This window comes from Rhinoderma darwinii, chromosome 1, assembly GCF_050947455.1.
Source record: "Rhinoderma darwinii isolate aRhiDar2 chromosome 1, aRhiDar2.hap1, whole genome shotgun sequence".
Lineage (NCBI taxonomy): Eukaryota > Metazoa > Chordata > Amphibia > Anura > Rhinodermatidae > Rhinoderma > Rhinoderma darwinii.
In genome coordinates this window covers 408,278,469-408,300,992 of record NC_134687.1, presented here as the reverse complement: position 1 = coordinate 408,300,992, position 22,524 = coordinate 408,278,469, and the positions used below count along the sequence as shown (strand labels likewise).

The following is a 22,524-nucleotide window of genomic DNA, read 5'->3' as shown; positions in this document are numbered from 1 at the left end:
TTCAGTCGCAGAAATTTCTGCAACAAAATCTGCCGCGTGTGAATCCATTCTTAAAGCTACCCTCCACTCTGAGGGTCACTTTTCATAGAATGTCAGCAGCTGAATATCTGCATTTGGCCTTGATTTTTTATTTCTATAACAAAAATGTGACGAGAAAAAGGCCGATAGCACAACTAGAGCAGTAGTCGTAACCCACTCCACACTGCAGCGTCAGGATGAAGAGGAGCGTCCGACTGGAGATCCGCTTTGTGCCTTGAGCCAAAAAGGTGAATAAATGTGACCTTTTCCACAGTAAATGGTTGTCCCAACATTATCTTTATATTTGGATATTATCTGGAAGAAATTTTTTGTATAAATCATGTAAACATCTCTTTTTTTTTTTTTACCTTGATGCAGCTAGAATTGAAGCATTCAGGCCTCCAAAACATGAAAGTGCGACAGCCAGGGGTATCGTCCAGTTAAATACTCCGAATATCTGATCAGCAAAAGTCTGATGAAAGAGGGATTCATGACTAGTGTGACTACATGTATGAAGACAGAGAACCTCAGTCTATCTAGAGCAGGGGTCTCAAACTCGGCCGGGTAAATGGGCCACACATAGAAAAAATGGGAAGTAGACGGGCCGCATTACTTTCAAATTTGACACATTACAAAATTATTGTTAATTAATTAGTTATTGGAACTACTATAATAATACTACATTAATATAACAATACTACATTACTATAATAAAACTACATTACTATAATAATACTACATTAATATAACAATACTACATTACTATAATAATACTACATTACTATAATAATACTACATTAATATAACAATACTACATTACTATAATAATACTACATTACTATAATAATAATACTACATTACTATAACAATACTACATTACTATAATACTACATTACTATAACATTACTATATTACTATAATAATACTACATTACTATAATAATAATAATACTACATTACTATAATACTACATTACTATAACACTACATTACTATAACAATTCTACATTACTATAACAATACTACATTACTATAACAATACTACATTACTGTAACAATAATACATTACTATAATAATACTACATTACTATAACAATACTACATTACTGTAACAATAATACATTACTATAATAATACTACATTACTATAACAATACTACATTACTATAATAATACTACATTACTATAACAATACTACATTACTGTAACAATACTACATTACAATACTACTACATTACTATAATATTACATTACTATAATACTACATTACTATAACAATACTACATTACTATAACAATACCACATTACTATAACAATACTACATTACTGTAACACTACTACATTACTATAATAATACATTACTATAATAATACTACATTACTATAATACTACTACATTACTATAACAATACTACATTACTACATTACTATAACACTACTACATTACTATAATAAAACTCCATTACTATAACAATACTACATTACTATAACAATCTACATTACTATAACAATACTACATTACTACATTACTATAAACAATACTACATTACTATAATAATACTACATTACTATAACAATACTACATTACTGTAACAATAATACATTACTATAATAATACTACATTACTATAACAATACTACATTACTATAATAATACTACATTACTATAACAATACTACATTACTGTAACAATACTACATTACAATACTACTACATTACTATAATATTACATTACTATAATACTACATTACTATAACAATACTACATTACTATAACAATACCACATTACTATAACAATACTACATTACTGTAACACTACTACATTACTATAATAATACATTACTATAATAATACTACATTACTATAATACTACTACATTACTATAACAATACTACATTACTACATTACTATAACACTACTACATTACTATAATAAAACTCCATTACTATAACAATACTACATTACTATAACAATCTACATTACTATAACAATACTACATTACTATAACAATACTACATTACTACATTACTATAAACAATACTACATTACTATAACACTACTACATTACTATAACAATACTACATTACTATAACAATACTACATTACTATAATACTACATTACTATAACAATACTACATTACTATAATACTACATTACTATAACAATACTACATTACTATAATACTACATTACTATAATACTACTACATTACTATAATAATACTACATTACTATAATAATACTACATTACTATAATACTACTACATTACTATAACAATACTACATTACTATAATACTACATTACTATAACAATACTACATTAATATAACAATACTACATTATTATAATAATATTACATTACTATACTAATACTACATTACTATAATACTACTACATTACTATAACAATACTACATTACTATAATAATACTACACTACAATAATAATACTAAATTTCTATAATACTACATTACTATAATAATAATACTACATTACTATAACAATACTACATTACTATAGTACTACATTACTATAATACTACATTACTATAATACTACATTACAATAACAATACTACATTACTATAACGATACTACATTACTATAATACTACATTACTATAACAATACTACATTACTATAATACTACATTACTATAAGAATGCTACATTACTATGATAATACGACATTACTATAATAATGCTACATTACTATAACAATACATTACTATAATAATACTACATTACTATAATACTACATTACTGTAACAATACTACATTACTATAACAATACTACATTACTATAATACTACATTACAATAACAATACTACATTACTATAAGAATGCTACATTACTATGATAATACGACATTACTATAATAATACTACATTACTATAACAATACATTACTATAATAATACTACATTACTATAATACTACATTACTGTAACAATACTACATTACTATAACAATACTATATTACTATAATAATACTACATTACTATAATACTACATTAGTGTAACAATACTACATTACTGTAACAACACTGCATTACTATAACAGTACTACATTACTATAATAATAATACTACATTACTATAACAATACTACTTTACTGTAACAATACTATATTACTATAATAATACTATATTACTATAATAATACTACATTACTATAACAGTACTACATTACTATAACAATACTAAATTACCATAATACTACATTACCATAATAATACTACATTACTATAATACTACATTACTATACTACTACATTACTATAACAGTACTACATTACTATAATACTACATTACTATAATAATACTACTATAACGGTCTTAAGGGCCAGCGTATGAATTACATACCCAAATTAGCCCATGAGCACCGTGGACTATAAGAAGGCCCCTATAGACTTTGTATCCTGTTGGCCAGCTGCTATACCGTCAAGGCGGTACGACCCAGTGAGTCCACACACCCCACGAGACGGTACGCTCAGGCCATGGAACCCGCTGGTCATTCCGAGACCATGACGATGTGAGCCTCTAGCCTCCATCATCCTGATGTATCTCGACAGTTTTCGTTGTTCCAGTGAGGTTCCAAGGGCAAGACAGTGGTATGTGGCTATTGCTCTAAACTCTTTTCTCCCGCAGAACGCAACTACTCGATTGGGGATAGGGAGTTACTGGCCATCAAATTGGCCCCAGAGGAGTGGAGACATCTACTAGAGGGCGCATTTCATACCATCCTGATTTTCACTGACCACAATAATCTCACCTATCTCCAGACGGCCCAACAGCTGAACCCTCGTCAGGCCAGGTAGTCGCTGGTCTTTGCCCGGTTCCAGTTTGAGCTCCACTACCGTCCGGCCAACAAGAATGTGAGGGCCGATGCCTTATCCAGGTAATTCGAGACAGAGGACACCATGGAGTCTCCATAAAATATTATTGATCCGTCTTGCATTGTCTCTGTCAACCCCCTGCAAGCTAGAGACATCCCTCCGGGGAGGACTTTTGTGCGCCTGGCAGACAGAGGGAGAATCCTCCCCTGGGGACACAGCTCCAGAATGGCAGGTCATGTGGGTACCCGTAAGACCCGAGACCTGATTGCCCATCATTTCTGGTGGCCCACGCTGCCCAAAAACATCATGGACTTTGTTTCGTCCTGCTCGGTGTGCGCAGCTAACAAGGTTGCTCACTCCAAACCTGCTATCCTGCTCCAGCCGCTGCCTGAGCCCGATGCTCCCTGGTAGCATATAGCAATGGACTTTGTTACGGACCTGCCTCCCTCTGCAAGATGCAGTACGGTCTGGGTAGTGGTGGACCGATTTTCGAAGATGGCTCACTTCGTTCCGCTGACCGGTTTACCTTCTGCTTCTCGACTGGCAAACCTCTTCATCCAACACATCTTCCGCCTGCACTGCTTACTTCGCCATATCGTGTCTGATCGGGGGGTTCAGTTCACCTCAAGGTTCTGGAGAGCCCTCTGTAAACTCCTCAATGTAAAGTTGGACTTTTCCTCAGCCTACCATCCCCAGTCCAATGGTCAAGTCGAGTGGATCAATCAGATCATGGAGAACTACCTACGACACTTCATCTCCAGGCAGCATGATGACTGGGTGCAGCTTCTTCCTTGGGCCGAGTTCTCATACAATAACCATACAAGCGAGTCCACAAGAACTACACCGTTCTTCATCGTCTATGGCCAACAGCCACAAATTCCTCTCCCGGTGTCCGTTATGTCCGAAGTGCCCGCAGCTGATTCTGCTTTTAGAGACTTCCTGCAGATCTGGCAGCAGACCCGATCCTCCATTCTGTTGGCGGTCGACCGCATGGAATGTAAGGCAGACACGAGGAGAAGAGAACCCCCCCCACCAGTTTCTTCCAGGTACCAAGGTCTGGCTGTCCTCCAGAAATATCCGGCTGAGGGTGCCATTATACAAGTTTGCTCCCATGTTCCTCGGACCCTTCGAGATCTTGCAACAGATCAACCCTGTCTCCTACAAGCTTTGGCTGCCTCCTACCCTCAAGATCCCCAACTCCTTCCATATCTCCTTCCTGAAGCCTGTGGTCCTGAACCACTACACCAAGATTCCTATTCCTGCAGTTGCTCCCAGCGGTTCATCGGATACATTCGAGGTTAAGAAGATCCTGGACACCAAGAGAGTAGGAGGAAGAACTTTTTATTTGGTGGATTGGAGGGGGTTTGGTCCTGAAGAGAGGTCCTGGGAGCCAGAGGAGAACCTCAATTCCCCTACTCTCCTGAAGAAGTTTCTCTCTCGCTCTGGCCCAAGCCATGAATCAGAGAGCGCTGGCACGCATCTCCTCCTCAGGAGACGCCAGCACTCACTTCCCCTTCACTCTGCTGTGTCCCGTAGGGTGCGCACCTCAATTAGATGCCCTAAATTAGCCCATGAGCACCCTGGACTATAGGAAGGGCCCTGCCCCTTTCTGTATTGCCTGAGCGTTGTTGTCATTTACTTATGTTCGTCTCTGCAAATGGTCCCTTTAGTGTTATCCAGTTCCCAGTGTGCCCGCACCTGCTACCTGTATCCTATATCCCATGCTATCCTGGTCCAAGTACCGTTTTAGAGTTGGAGTCGTGTTGTGCTGTATACTACGCCTTCCTGGTTACACCACGCCTGGTGTCTGCCTGCTGCCAAGGTCCCATCTGAACCTTTCTTCGCTACTGTCTGAAGTTACCACAGGTACACCTATCTGAACTATAGACTTTGACTTTGCATCTTGTTGGCCAGCTGCTATACCATCAAGGCGGTACGGCCCAGTGGGTCCACGTGACAACTACATTACTATATCACTACATTACTATAATACATTACTATAACAATACTACAGTACATTTCTATAATAATACGTTACTATAATAATACTACATAACTATAATACTACATTACTATAATACTACTACATTACTATAATACTACATTACGATAATACTACTACATTACTATAATAATACTACATTACTATAATAATAATACTACATTACTATAATAATACTACATTACTATAACAATTCTACATTACTATAATAATACTATATTACTATAATACTATATTACTATAATAATACTACATTATTATAAGAATACTACATTGCTATAATACTGAATTACTATAATACTACATTATTATAACAATACTACATTACTATAATACTACTACATTACTATAACAATACTACATTACTATAATACTACTACATTACTATAACAATACTATCATACTATAATACTACATTACTCTAATACTACATTACTATAATAATACTACATTACTAGAACAATACTACATTACTAGAACAATACTACATTACTATAATAATACTACATTACTGGAACAATACTACACTACTATAATACTACTACATTACTATAACAATACTACATTACTATAACAATACTACATTACTATAATAATACTACATTACTATAACAGTACTACATTACTATAACAATTCTACATTACTATAACAATACTACATTACTATAATAATACTGCTAGGTTTAAACTTGATGGAAATTTGCGAGTTTTCTCCACGTTCTTATTTTAACAATCGAGTTTTCCAGTTTAAGTGTCGCTAAATGGAGTCGGCGGGTCAGTTGGCAGCGTTTTGCAGACACACGAATTTCAAAATTGGGCAGCCCCTTTTTAGAGTGCCACAGAGCCCTCTGTAGATAATGTCACAGTGCCCTCTGTAGATACTGCCACACACCCACCCATAGATAATGCCACAGTGCCCTCCGTAGATAAAGCCACAGTGCTCTCTGTAGATGCTATCCCCCTAGATCAGGGGTCTCAAGCACGCGGGCCGCATGCGGCCCCTGGGGCTGTCATCTGTGGCCCGCGGGACACAGAGCCGCTAGTATCGGCTCTGCTCCGAGACTCTGGAATTCCCTGACATCGCTGTCCACATATGAACAGCGATGTCTGGGGCTTCCCCAGAGCCGGAGTCCCGGGCAGAGCGCTAGTACAGTCTGCTTCGGGACTCTGTGGAATTCCCTGACATCGCTGCCCATATATGGACAGTGTGTCAGGGTCTTGCCCAGAGCGGAGCAGAGCACTGGTGTCGGCTCTGCTCCTGGACTCTGTGGAATTCCCTGACATCGCTGTCCACATATGAACAGCGATGTCTGGGGCTTCCCCAGAGCCGGAGTCCCGAGCAGAGCGCTGGTGTCGGCTCTGCTCCGGGACTCTGTGGAATTCCCTGACATCGCTGCCCATATATGGACAGTGTGTCAGGGTCTTGCCCAGAGCGGAGCAGAGCGCTGGTGTCGGCTCTGCTCCTGGACTCTGTGGAATTCCCTGACATCGCTGTCCACATATGAACAGCGATGTCTGGGGCTTCCCCAGAGCCGGAGTCCCGAGCAAAGCGCTGGTGTCGGCTCTGCTCCGGGACTCTGTGGAATTCCCTGACATCGCTGCCCATATATGGACAGTGTGTCAGGGTCTTGCCCAGAGCAGAGCAGAGCGCTGGTGTCGGCTCTGCTCCTGGACTCTGTGGAATTCCCTGACATCGCTGTCCACATATGAACAGCGATGTCTGGGGCTTCCCCAGAGCCGGAGTCCCGAGCAGAGCGCTGGTGTCGGCTCTGCTCCGGGACTCTGGGGAAGCCTCTGACATCGCTGTCCATACATCGACAATGATGTCAGGGGCTTCCCCAGAGCAGGAGTCCCTGTGATGTCAGGAGCACAGCTGGAGTCCCAGGAAGAGCCTACAAGCGCTCTGCCTGGGACTCCAGCTCTGGGCAAGCCCCTGACATCACTGGGGCAGCCTCTACAGAGGGCACTGGGGCAGCCTCTACAGATTGCACTGGGGCAGCCTCTACAGATTGCACTGGGGCAGCCTCTACAGAGGGCACTGGGGCAGCCTCTACAGAGGGCACTGGGGCAGCCTCTACAGAGGGCACTTTGGCAGCCTCTACAGAGTGCACTGTGGCAGCCTCTACAGAGGGCACTGTGGCGTTATCTACAAGTGGGTGTGTGACAGTATCTGAAGAGGACACTGGCATTATCTAGGGGTGTGTTGCATTATCTACAGAGGGCACTGTGGCCTTATCTACAGAGGGCACTGTGGCCTTACAAACAGAGGGCACTGTGGCCTTATCTACAGAGGGCACTGTGGCCTTATCTACAGAGGGCACTGTGGCCTTATCTACAGAGGGCACTGTGGCCTTATCTACAGAGGGCACTGTGGCCTTATCTAGGGGTGTGTTGCATTATCCACAGAGGGCACTGCGGCAGCATCCACAGAGGGCACTGCGGCAGCATCCACAGAGGGCACTGCGGCAGTATCCACAGAGGGCACTGCGGCACTATCTAAAAAGGGGCTGCCCAATAATTTTGTATTGTATCAAATTTGAAAGTAATGCGGCCCGTCAACTTCCCATTTTTTCTATATGCGGCCCACTTACCCGGCCGAGTTTGAGACTCCTGCCCTAGATAATGCCACAGTGCCCTCAGTAGATACTGCCACAGTGCCCTCTGTAGATACTGCCACAGTGCCCGCTGTAGATACTGCCACACTGTGCCCGCTGTAGATACTGCCACACTGTGCCCGCTGAAGATACTGCCACAGTGCCCTCTGTAGATACTGCCAGTGCCCTCTGTAGATACTGCCACAATGCCCTCTGTAGATACTGCCACAATGCCCTCTGTAGATACTGCCACACACACTACTTGTAGATACTGCCACACTTGCACACCCCCCCCCCCCTGTAGATAGCTCCATTGGGTCTCCCTCTAGGAGTGGAATCCCCAGCAAGAGCATTTCCGACGCTTTGGCCGGGGATTCCTCTGCTGGAGGGGATCCTCCTGAACCGGAATGTGATGTCAGGGACAACCCCAGAGCCGGTGTCCAAGAGCAGAGCACTAGTATAGGCTCTGCTCCGGAACTATGGGGAAGTCACAGACATCAGTGTCCATATATAGACAGTGATGTCAAGGGATTGCCTAGAGCTGGAGTCCCGGAGCAGAGCCGCTTCTAGCACTCTGCCAGGGATTACACTGCTCCTGACATCACTTGTCCATATATGGACAGAGATGTCAGGGGTAACCCCAGAGCTAGAGTCCCGGGCAGAGCGCTAGTAGCGCTCTATCTGGGACTCCAGCTCAAATCCTGACATCCCTGTTCAAATATGGACGATGATGTCAGGGCAACCCCAGAGACGGAGTCCCAGGCAGAGCGCTACTAGCGCTCTGTCCATATATGGACAGTGATGTCAGGGGATTCCACAGAGTCCCGGAGCAGAGCCTATACTAGGAGCTCTGCCCGGGACTCCGGCTCTGGGGAAGCCCCTGACATCACTGTCCATATATGGACAGCGATGTCAAGGGATTCCACAGAGTCCCAGAGCAGAGCCTATACTAGCACTCTGCCCGGGACTCCGGATCTGGGGAAGCCCCAGACATCACTGTCCATATATGGACAGCGATGTCAGGGGCTTCCACAGAGTCCCGGAGCAGAGCCTATACTAGCGCTCTCTGTCCCCGCGAGCCGCAGATGACAGCCTCAGGGGCTGCATGCAGGCCGCGTGTTTGAGACCCCTGATCTAGAGCAAGCTAAGATTTCACATGTATTTCCCTGTCATCTTTCTACCCCCTACAAAGATGCATTATAAGTTATAAAATGTAGTATTTACATTCCTTGTGCTTTCTCAAAGGCCAGCAATTTACAAATGGTCCCTTTACCTTGTGACTAACTTGAACTGAACATATACATGAATACGAGGTATGTTTTGTGTATTTACCACTGCTACGGCATCACTTCCCAGTATGGAGCGCATGTCCAGAACGGTGTAATATGCTACGTTAGTGAGTAGATAAATGACAGTCACAATTGGCATGGAGATCCCAATTGCAAGAGGCAGGTTCCTGTGGAGGACATAACATGATAGGAGTCATTTGTCTGCCATGATACATTAGTAAATATTGTTTTATTAGCAATCGATTTCTAATCTCCATCACTTGTTTTGCATTACCTTCATCAGTTATGTTGTATTCTATTAAAAGTTATCACTAATGTTTACTACAAGCTGTTACGATTTCTACAAAATACACATAAGTGTATTGCGGCAGTCTCAATTACCTATATGAAACAAAGCCATAGGGATTGTCCATGGGGACCTATAGTTTACCCAACCACATATGAAAGCAAAATTATGAGGGGGTGCAAAGATTTCTTCTAAATGCATAATAATAATAATAATATAATGCTAGTCACAACCATTTCACTATATAGATAAATGTATATTATTATGCATGTAGATTCTGTATAGAATGTCATTATAAGAAGCTGTAGCCTGTGAAGTCCTTGACGGTTAGATGGAGAGTCAGGTATAGCCAAGATCCTGGTTCTACATTATTGCACTTTATTGCATGTTTACCGTAGCCCCCAAATCCCTATGTAATGTTTTAAAATGTTCTTCTTTATTTCCCGGCATCCTCTAACTTATGGGCACTTATTTTTTTCCTCTCCCCGGAAGAAAACCTTACCTTTCTGGGTTCTTAATTTCTTCTGTAACAAAGTTGAGAGTATCCCATCCAGAGTAAGAAAAGAGTGCGGAATACAAGGCAAGAGCAATGTGCCCTACATCATTGGAGGAACCAGCGAAAGCATCGTCAAAATTCTCTTTCTTACCTAATACAGAGAGAAAGTAAGGTTAATCGGGCAACCACAGTAGTGTATAAAGACGAAATGCCAATGGTTTCCTATGCTGCTGCCAACCACAGTAGTGTATAAAGACGAAATGCCAAGGATTTCCTATATAGTGACTTCTTGCTACAATAAACATTGTGATGTTTAGAAAACACAGTACATTCATCAGTTCAGGGAAACATCTCTGCGTCTATCTGAAACTTCAACTTTGGTGACGAAAAAGCACGGTTCATGCTGTAGCAATCTTCCAGCATATGTGCCATGGAATGACACTGAGCAGGCATACTGATAAGATAAAGCCACATTCCTATGGCAATAAAAGATTGGGTACAGGAAGAATGTGTCTAAAGGTGGCTGTGCACGTAAAGATTTTGCATTTATGATAAAGTTTTGATGAACTAATCTCTGTAAGTATAAATAATTGTACGAGGAAAATACATTTGAGTATAGTGGATTTTTATCATCAATATGCCAAATTGTTCCTATTCCCAACAAGGTTTATATTTTTCATACTGTAGAATTACAGCAATGCCATTTTCAGCATGATATACATGTTTGTCACTTATACACGTAGAGATAGAGCAGTTCTGTGCCCAATATTGGCGTCTGCTTGTATAAGGCCAGCTGTGATCCCACTTTTAGTTCCTACTCACCTTGTAGCAGAGATGGATGACAGCTTAGAGTCCTGGCCTTTTATTACAGGACAATAGAACAGCTGTGCCATTGTTTTATCATGGAAATGTAGGGGGAAGTTCTCATCTGGCCCTATTTCTAACCCGTCCCCTCTCCTCTGTTATCTGTCCCCATTAACAGATGGTCATGAATGACAATGGATGGGAGAACAGAAGAGGAAGCTTAAGACACCAGCCAATACTTCATATATCAATTCCATTTCCCATTCCATCCTCCTGCACCTCATTGATCACATCCTACACATTTACTTAGACTGAGCACCACTAAATCTTAGAAATGTACTCCTATAATGCGTATATTAATTATCTCTTACTTTGACTAGGGCACAATTTTACTCAGGCTGTGTTCACATCAGCGTTGGCTTTCCGTTGAGGGGTTCTGTTGGAGGTTTCAGTCAGGGGGAACCCCTCAATGGAAAGTCAAATGGAAACCTTAGCTTCTGTTTGCATCACCATTGATCTAACAGTGACGGAAACTTTGCTAATGGTTTCCGTGTGTCACCGCTGTGAGAGGGTTCCGTTGTTTTGACGTAATCAATAACGCAGTTGAAAACGCACTGAAAAGTGCATCAAAAACGCGGTGTGCATTTTACGAAACATGTAACATGATTTTTGCCTCCCATGTCTATACAGGGTTGGACATATAGCATGTGCACAGGGACCCAGAGGAGGCCACTCATGTCACAGGGATTTTTAAAACAAGGATCCTCTCATCCCCTCCCCCTGCTCACACACCAAAAGTCTTCTAAAGATTAATCAGACACTAAATCATCCCGGTCAGAGATGCTCTGTGATTGGCTGATAGCTGATGATTCAGTATCTGTGTGTCTGAAGAATCTACAAGCACAGACTGCAGCCTTCAGTACAGGTAGTTAACTCCTTCACAAAGAGTTAACTCCTTCACTGCCTTAGAACACCAGGAATGCCCTAGTCAACCGGGGATGTTATCTATTGTGTTTATAATTGTCAATACTGATAAACGTAAATTATTTACTTAGTAATATGCGGGATGATACAGAACTTGTATTCTCTATGCTTCCCCTGCAACTGCAACCCAGATAATACTTTCTAAATGTATCGACAGGAATTCATAATTTCTATTCCCAGTAACATTTTTGAATAGCAGCAGACCTGAAATGCATGTTAGGGCCGGTTCAGATCACGTTATTTTCCTTCTATCGGAGGTATAGCTCGGGAAGAGCCCCGATGCATACCTCCAATGGAAGGTAGCGACGTATCCCACTGTAAAGGCATACAGTGGGATACGTCTCCCCTACTCCCCAAGCAGAGCACTACTTGAAGCGCTGTGCCCAGGGTAGCCCCTGACATTACTGTCCATATATGGACAGTGATGTCAGGGGCTTTCAACTATGAAGTTCCCGGCCGGGGCATCGCAAGCGCTTTGGCCAGGAACTCCTGTCTTTGGAAAGCCCTTGATGTCACTGTCCATATATGGACAGTGATGTTAGGAGCTTTAAGATCCCGAAATCCCTGGCCAGAGCGTCGGCAACGCTCTGGCCGTGGAATCTGATCATGGAGGAGCCCCTGACGTTACTGTCCATATATGAACAGTGACAATAGGATCTTTCAGATGGTGGAATCCCCAGCTAGAGCATCGGCAATGCTCTGGCTGTGTATTCCGCTCCTGCAGAAGCCCCCGACATCAATGACCATATATGGACAGTAACATCAGCAACTCCTACAGTCCTGGAATCCCCGGCCAGAGCGCTTCCGATGCTCTGGCTGGGGAATCTGTTGTTGGCAAAACTCTGACATTACTCTCCATATATGGACAGTCACGTTAGGGGCTTACCCAGGGTCGGAATTCCAGGGCCAAGCGCTACCTGATGCTCTGTCCTGGGACTCCGACCATGGGGAAGCTCCCTGAGGTATACATTTAACGTATACCCCTGAGAAATGGCATACAATAGAATTTATCACACATAGGCTCCCATGTTAGCAGGATCCCTTAGAATAATATAGCGTAGTCTGCTACGTTATTGTAGCCTCCAAAAAAAGGTATACAAGCCTGACGGAGGCCAAAAGAGTCTCCTCTGTCAGGCTAATGGAGCATCATGGACACCTCTAGCGTGTATGCCGGGAGTTTTTGCGACGTACACAATAAACAAAGTGCTAAAATGCAATGTGAACTAGGCCTTACACTCCTGTCGGATATTGCAGGCTTTTAATTCATGTCCCATGAGAATATGTTGCAGTGTCTTGGGCATAACATATTTACACTTGCCAGCAAATGAGTACTGTAATTATAGACCATTTGTTAAGTTACTACAACTCTAATCATCTCCATAAAATCAGTCTCTTTATCTTGTCATCAAACCTTTCTTTGATATCATATAATCATATATGTCTAAATATAATAGCTTTCTGTATAAACTTGTTATCCTTAACTAGAACTTGTTGTCTGTAACTAGAACTCAGCTTCCATGTTCTAAACTAGATTGGATAAAATGTACCGTGGACTTTAGTAGCTATAGCCATCATGGCTACTTTTTCTATAAACCAGTTGTGATAATTTGTGTAACACTTCTAATGCCCATTAAGATGCACATAGAAACGTTAATATATTTTGATAGGAGCAGCTAGCCTTCTTACATGAAGTTTTGACCCAGAAGGGTTGAGTGAATTTTATGTGTTAAGCGTATATGGGAACTGCATAACAGCTGATCATAGTTATATCATATTGGATCATAGTTCACAGTGACAAGTAGGATTCCATGGCTGTGTAATGTAAAGTCTCAGGGACACTCTGAACATATCTAAACCTATGTTATACAGCTGTTTTTGCTGTATAATCTTGTGACCTTCAAACTGTGAGAGTCAAGTTTGACTGTGACAAGATAGGCAAATTGCACAAAATTACCTAATGTGGAGGATGATAGTGCACACAGTGAGATAATGACTTCACTTCCTGCGCGTGTGTATGTCAATAATAATCCAATCCAATCTAATAAATAGCTCTGGAGGCATACAACCAATACATTTGCTGCATTTGTACCCAGTGGATATGCGTGCTGTAATAATCTTTAGTCAGTTTCCACAATGACTTACCCTGACAGATTTTCACAATTCCAGCAATGATGACAGCGATGAGAGCCAGTACTTTGGCATAAGTGAAGAGATCCTGTACCCGTGTGCCCCATTTCACATATGCACAGTTCACAAAGGTCAGGAGCCCTAGGCAGAGATAAAAAGTGAGATATACAGAAGAGTCTTTCATATGGAGCAATGAAATATTAATACTTTAAAAGCTAATTGACGGTAAAATGATAATTGTTCTATAATGTATTTAGGATCATTAATATCTATTTGATCCATTTGAAACTAAAATTATCTTTTTAGCCTTAAGGTATGTTCACACGCTAGAATAAAAACGTCTGAAAATTCGGAGCTGTATTCAGAGAAAACAGCCTCTGATTTTCAGGTGTTTTTAAAGCTGAAAATGAAGCTTCTTTTAATTTGGAGCTTCTTTTGAGTCTTCTTTTCAGGCGTTTTTTAAGGCGTTTTTCATAGTGTTCATTGGAAAATCAGCTCCAAAATACGCCTCAAGAAGTGACATGCCCTTCATTTTACGGAGTGTCTTTTTACTCTCCGTTTTTTAAAACGCAGGCGTAAAAAGACGCCCCGTATGAGCTAAATGCTGTTTTTCTTTGTAGGCGTTCAGCTTCCGTTTTTTCAGGCGTTTTTCGAGGTGTAAATGCCCCGAAATACGCCTGAAAACACTGCATGTGAACATACCCTCAGTTGACAAATCTCCCATCTCAACAGACATGAATGGACCATTTGATGAATTTGCTCTGGATGTAAACAAGCATTTGTTATTAGTGATGTCCCGTGGTTACATCCATGGACGCTTGCTATGGCTGTGGACACCACTTTGTGCTCTGCAGGACGGCCATGTCACCTATCATATAAGAGCCATGAATGTGCATGGACCAGCTCCTGTACAACATGTGTACATAGATATCATTGTACACAACTCATTCATAGCGGCCGGTGTATTGGCAAGATTGTGCCTGAAGGTGCCTTTACTTGCTTCTATAATGCATACGATTCGACTAATTACGATCCTCTTTACATATAAATACCTGTAGGTAACCACTTGCAAAAATTTGAACCAGGTGATCTGCAAATTTCTGTGTGTATATCCAATCACTAAATGGGATGGTCAGCCAATCAAACCCCAATCTAGACTTGGGTGCCCCTCCTCTGTACCATGTGACTACGATTACAACTTCACCGTAATATCAAGGAATCGCCACATGTAAACACGTTGCTCATTTCTTTTTAAGACCTGTAGCAAATAGTCTTGCGAGAGATCGATGAATCATTTGCATTATAGAAACACGTAAAAAAGCACCCTAACCAGCACAAGATGACCATACAGCGATCCCTCAGGTCAAGGATCACATTTTTAAAATAAATAAATGGCATTGTTAGTTAACATTTAGTGTTCAGTACAAACGCCTCATGTAAAACCATACATCTTTGATAACCCCTTTAAACAGCTAGCTAATAAAGTCCAGCCCCACCCCATGAGAAGTGTCTAGTGTTCCTACATTGTCAGGCAGCCATATGGACATGTGTCATGCTCTGGACTGCCTGAACTTCTCTCTTTGTAGACAGAGATTTGGAATACTTTCTGACATCAGTGAGGATGTATTGTACACGCCGGTCATGAGACTGTCCTGCTGCTGTCAGCAGAAGAGCCACTGCTGCGCTTCCTCGTGTACTACTTTCCAACCACATCCTGTTAGACATAAACCGAGGACTTCGGATTTCAAAAGACCCTAATAAGTGAAGGCCAGCAGACAGGAAAACCGAAATGAGGGAAGGACTACTGAGAAAATACAGAGAACCTCATATCATATTAAAAAGACAAGCAGAAAGCTCCTTCCCACTTCCTAACTACTTCACTCAGCATAAGCCTACACATAGTTTCACTTCCATATGGGTCCGGCACAAGACTTTATCACATGATGGGAAGAGCGTAAAGGGACACTTAACCTTAAGTTTTTTATAATATTCACTCACTATGCTGTTGAATACAATCTATTTCTATACATATGTTTGAATGATCTTTGCAGCTCTTACTATCACCTTTACAAGCTAATTCCTATGATGCCCAGATGCATGATCAGTGGTCTGACACATCGTATTTCCCCCCATGCATGTACAAGTTATGGAGAGGGGTCTGCTAGCCATAGATCACTCCTTGCTTCCTTTACAAAACCAAAAAAGAAGCTGGAATGGTGCTTTAGGTCTTATGTACATGGTAGAGAGCTTGTAAGGCAGCACGTGGGAGCCTCGCTCGGGTGAGTATGTACAAAGCAAGGGTAGAAAAGCTCTGTACATACAGTATCCGATTACTTATAAAGAAAGAACCTCCATATGCCATCGTGTGAAATCAGAGGTACGGCAACCGCCCCATGCACTTCTACAGGAGAGAGCTGTAATACTGCCATGTTCATGAGGCCTAAGCTTATGGATTTATTTTAAGTGATTGTTCAACTGAATTATAGTCCAGAGCTGCATTAGCAAATCTGCTAGCTTCAGAGCTGAAATCATCCAGCATTTCTTGCTTGTTCAGTGTTGCATTCTCGTAAATGCAGTCTTTAAACTTTGTAGACTGTTTACAGGCTTGTTGGCTGTTTTGAATAACAACCAGCAGAATTGTGAATGCAGCTCTGGGATATAACAGACGGGAACCCAGAATCAGTACAAGATAAGTAGTATAACTGTATTTATATATGTTGTAAAATGGTGTTCAAAGGTGGACATATCCTAATATGTACAATTTTTTTTTACATATATACAGTGAAGGCAGACAAAGAAGTGTTGATAATAATGTCATGTAGTGAAAGGAAGAGGACACCAGCTAAATCAGATACGGCAACACTGACGTTATTTAATTCTTACCTATGCACGCTGCTGCTAGGAGTCTGTTGGCAGAGTAGGGAGACTCACATGATGGGAAGATGGGTTGCACCATGTAGTTGGAGAAGGTAATGGCAATAACAGCTTGGCTAGTAGGCTCAATAATTAATAGAGAAGTCCACAGCCTAATAAAGGCTATAAAACCACCAAAAGCCTCCAGGATGTAGGCATAGCTTGCTCCTGACTTGGTAATGGTTGTGCCTAATTCTGCATAACATAAGGCACCAAATATAGAAAACACTCCTCCAACTGCCCAGATCACAAGTGAGAGGCCAAATGAGGCACTATACATCAAGACCCCTTTTGGTGACACAAAGATCCCAGAGCCGATCATGTTGCCCACGATCAGACAGACCCCATTTAGCAATGAGATTTCCTTCTTGAGTTTCATGGATTCCTGGGAGTTGGAGTCGGTTGGAGTTCCATTTTTTCCATTGGGAGTTGGTTCCTCTGTGGAAGCTGGTGTGTATTTAGTGGAGGTACCCATGGTGGAATGAAAAGAGTCAGCAGCACAACAGCATGTCCAGCTAGGAGAACAGGAGAGGTCAGAGAGTGAGTAAGATAGCTATACACATCAAAATGTTACAAAGAGGAATTTAACCTCTTCAGTGCTGGCTGCGCGTTGTTAACTCCGAACACACAAGTGATCAGGGACAGCACTCAGGTGTGTATGGAGAGACATGTACACTTCATTTTAACATTTGTAATTCAGTAGGATCTAGACTACTAACATAATGTGATATTTTCAAGTTGGAAAATTAGTTTCATAAAAAGTAATACGTTGGTTTTCCAAGTTGCAGAATCTGAGCAGCATCAAAGAAGCCCATGGCCTAAGACAGCGTTCCCCAACTAGGATTCTCTAGAGCCCTATGGCTCCTTGGAACCAGGTCAGGGGTTCCCCATAAGACCACAGCAGTTCAACAGTAGAAAAGGAAAACTTATTTCAGCTTGCTCAAAGATGCTTAGCATGGGGGCAGACAAAGCAGGCAACAAATCTTGGCCAGAATTATAGAATGTTTTACCTGCCTCTACACCAAAATTATTTACGGTAGAAATGGATGCCGGGGTTTCCCGGGAGTGGAAATATTTTTTAGGTAATAAACATCGGAATCACATGCCTAGGAATACAGAAACATCATCTAAGACTAAATAAAATCCATCACAATAGTACGGTCATTTATTTAATAAAGAACTTGGAAGTCAGCCAAAACGTATTTGTGTAGTGTTGTATTTGGTTACACAGTCCTATATACAGGCTACATAGGTATTCTGCTGAAATAATACAAGTGAAATGGACTGGATGATATCAATGATGTATTGTCAACCTAAATAAATTTCAAAACATTAAAGCCGTAAAATGTGACCGAATCCATACTATCAAATAACATGCACAATAGGAACCTCTTCTTCACATTACCAATCTTCATCTTCATACATATCTTCATCTATACTCTCTATATTTACATGTTTTATCTACAATCTAGTGTAGTAAGTAAAGAAAAGCTATTTCCATTTTTATTTCCGTTTAAGAGGCAGAGCCAATTCACCAAAAGCTTCGGCAGGCACCTTACCACTGAGAGTTGTCAAAAGAAGGTTCATCTCTCCTGCCAAGACTCTGACTCGACTAGTCAACTCCTGAGCTTTGCATTATTTAGCGGACCTCTATACTAGTGCGATTTCTTTTAAAATGTTTCTATGGGCTTGTTCACATCAGCGTTCGGTTTCCGTTGATGGTTTCCGTCAGACCTTTCCGTTGGAGGAATCCATCAACGGAAAGGCAAACAGAAACCATAGCTTCCGTTTGCATTACCATTGATTTCAATGGTAAAGCTTCCGTTATTAATGGTTTCCGTTTGTCTCCATTCCGTTTGTACAATGGATATTTGACAGAAACAATAGCGCAGTCGACTACGCTATTGATTCTGCCAAAACAATGGAAACTTTGCAGAACAGAGAAAAACGGAAACTATTAACAACGGAAGCATTACCATTGAAATCAATGGTAATGCAAACAGAAGCTATGGTTTCTGTTTTCCTTTCCGTTGATGGATTCCTCCGACGGAAAGGTCTGACGGAACCCATCAACGGAAACCGAACGCTGATGTGAACACACCCTAGGATCTATTCAAACGGTGCAGTCAAATCGCAGTTTATTGCCACAATTACTGCAAAATGTTCTTAACACATTTTGATGTGGTTTTCAGGACCCTTATGAGGGCACTTATTGGCCTATTTATAATCTGACAACTCAGTCAGGCCTAAATAACCATGGCTTGTGTATTGTGTTATTTTACAGAGATCCAAAATACAAGGCTAGTAAAAGTACTGACATTATTCTAGGCTGTCAGAATGAATCCCCTCGGGGTGAGCAGATGGTTCTTAGAAGTGTTATTTGCAATGTCCAGAGAGTTATAGGCCCTTATCTAACTACGTAGGAAACCCTGTATAATCTCATGCCAAAAGAATAAGAGATAATCTATAATCCATCATTCTTTTATCTGTAGCATTTAGAGCCTATCCTATTCCTCGTCTGTATCTCATGGTCAGATATCTTTATTGTATGTACACATTAGTGTTTTTCAGCTGTTATCATGTGTAACTTGTTTCTGCTCTAGGCAGCAGTTGTCTCAGATATTACCAAAACAGGACTAGCAGGTGGCAAACACCTTTTACACTGGCCAAATGTCGGGCAAACGAACGTTCACAAAACGCTCGTTCCCGATCATGGCCCTGTATAAACAGGGCAACGTTCATCGGCTGATTGTATCATTTTAAATGCATAAACTTTTATTGTTGTCAGCAGCACATCAATGTGTGTATACAGGGAGACGTCCTGCCGACATGATATAAATGTATGGGGTCGAGCGCTCGAAGTAACAAGTGCTCGTCCCCATACTAGGTCCTTGTGAAAGGAGCAAACGAGCGCCGATCATAGAGCTGTCTCGTTGATCGGCAATCGTTTACACGGCCCTCGTCGGCCGTATAATAGCACCTTTAGACCTAGTTCACATCTGCGTTGGAGGCTCCGTTAGGGGCCTACATCGCACATCCGGCCAAAAATACCAGAATCAATAGCACAGTGTGCTGCGCTGCAGTTTCCAGTAAAGTCATGGATACCCTGGCAGAAACCCGGTGGAACCTATTAAACTCATTGGGTTCCGTGGGCCGCTGGTGGTGTCCGTGGTGCAAGGCAACCAGCGATTCTGGTATTTCCGATGTTCAACAGAAAACCAAACACTGGTGCGAGCCCAGCCTAAGATCATGCTACATAGAACAGTCAAGTAGAGCCATCTTTGAATGTAAGCATGAAAGTGCAGACCACTGTCTGGACTTGGGAGCCCCTTGCTTTCGGCATTGGTGTGCGTTCCAGAGGTCAGACTCAGAAGTGTAGCTTTCCTTCATCTGGGTCAAACATTGAATTTGCTGTCCTAGCCCTGTATCTACAAAGGCAAGGTGACTTTTTGGCCTCCAGAACATGCCCCACCAGCCTCCTCCTTCACTATGATCCTGGTCAGACCCCCATTTCTTAAATTTTTATGATCTGTTAATTGACTGGTCATAAAAGTGAAATGTGTTAAATCCCTGGACAAAACGTTTTGAATGCCATTTCGTGGCAGTTTGTGATGCAGTTTTTTAAGCCAAATACAGGAGTGGACACAAAAGAGAAAAAAAATTATCAGTGTTTTCTTAATACTTTTGCTTATTTTTGGCAAGACTTAGGCTGGAATGACACGTTATTTTCGTGGCAGTTTTTTGTGCCAAAGGCCAGGATCACACACACAGTTTTGATGTCAGTTTTGGTCCATTTCTTGTCTCATTTCTTGTTTTTTAGGCTTCATGCACACGGAAGTGCCCGTAATCACTTGCGTGTGCATGATTGCGGGCACGGCCGGCCGCCGACGGTATGGGAGCGCAGTCCATAAAAAGCAAAAGATAGAAAATGTCCTATCTTTTGCTGTACACTTTTACGGCCCGGACACCTTCCCGTAAATAAATGGGAAGGTGTACGTGGACAATAGTAGTGAATGTAAGGGTATGTTCACACGATTAACAAAATACGTCTGAAAATACGGAGCTGTTTTCAAGGGAAAACAGCTCCTGATTTTCAGATGTTTTTTGAGCAACTCTCATTTTTCGCGTCGTATTCGCAGTGTTTTTTACGGCCGTTTTTGGAGCTGTTTTCAATAGAGTCTATGAGAAAACGGCTCCAATTACGTCCCAAGAAGTGTCCTGCACTTCTTTTGGCAAGCCGTCATTTTACGCGCCGTATTTTGACAGCGACGCGTAAAATGACAGCTCGTCTGCACAGAACATCGTAAGACCCATTGCAAGCAATGGGCAGATGTTTGCCGACGTATTGGAGCCGTCTTTTCAGGTATAATTAGAGGTGTAAAACGCCTCCATTACGTCTGAAAAGAGGTTGTGTGCACATACCCTGAGGGTATGTTCACACGTAGTGTTTTCAGGCGTATTTCGGGACGTTTACGCCTCGAAAAACGCCTGAAAATCAGAGGCTGTTTTCTCTGAAATCAGCTCCGTATTTTCAGACGTATTTTGCTACTGCGTGTGAACATACCCTAATTGCGATTTTTACGGTCGTGTGCATGGGGCCTCAGCCAAACACAGAAGTGGACAGAATAGAAAGAAGATACGTCAGACTTTTTTATACCTTACCCTTTCTTAGGAATCCACATCTGGCCTTGGCTCATAAAACGTATCCAAAAACTGCCTCAAATCTGTGTGTGTGATTGTGGCCCTGGCCAAAAAAAGATCGTTGATCATTTTCTGCATTTGCATTGGACACCACCTTGAATAGTTCCAATTGTAATTGATATTTGCTACATGTGAATGGGCCATAACAACCATTATTAATGAATGGGATCCAAAACAACCATGACAATAACAACAGAACACAGTAGAACAGGAGTAGTGGAAAAAAATAGGTTGGGGGAAAAAGCCAGCCAGGTCACTATCATTCGGCTAAATAGTGATCCTGTAGATCAATGATGCCAAGGCAGCGCTCCATCCATTTCTAATAACCGCACAAAGTGATAGAACTTTCACATGTTTAGTGCTTGCTTGATAAAAGAATCCTGAACCAGCAGCTTAAAGTAAAAGATAAGCAAATGGGATTCTAGGAAGTTAGTCATTAATGCCCAGCGTATGAGAGTTATAAACAACACATCTACCCAGGCGAG

General features: G+C 41.4%; 1 protein-coding gene across 3 annotated transcripts in view; it reads right to left on the bottom strand.

The window, feature by feature from the left end:
• SLC7A7 (solute carrier family 7 member 7) overlaps positions 1–22,524 on the bottom strand; it is a 41,388-nt gene that overhangs the window by 12,334 nt on the left and 6,530 nt on the right. For all 3 annotated transcript variants that reach the window (XM_075828947.1, XM_075828946.1, XM_075828945.1), the window contains exons 2-6: positions 17,309–17,853; positions 14,441–14,566; positions 10,517–10,661; positions 9,772–9,895; positions 387–490 (exon numbers count right to left, since the gene is read on the bottom strand). In XM_075828947.1, coding sequence (XP_075685062.1) covers positions 387–490; positions 9,772–9,895; positions 10,517–10,661; positions 14,441–14,566; positions 17,309–17,813 — 1,004 coding nt within the window. In that variant the 5' untranslated portion in view covers positions 17,814–17,853. The remainder of the gene's footprint in view (positions 1–386; positions 491–9,771; positions 9,896–10,516; positions 10,662–14,440; positions 14,567–17,308; positions 17,854–22,524) is intronic.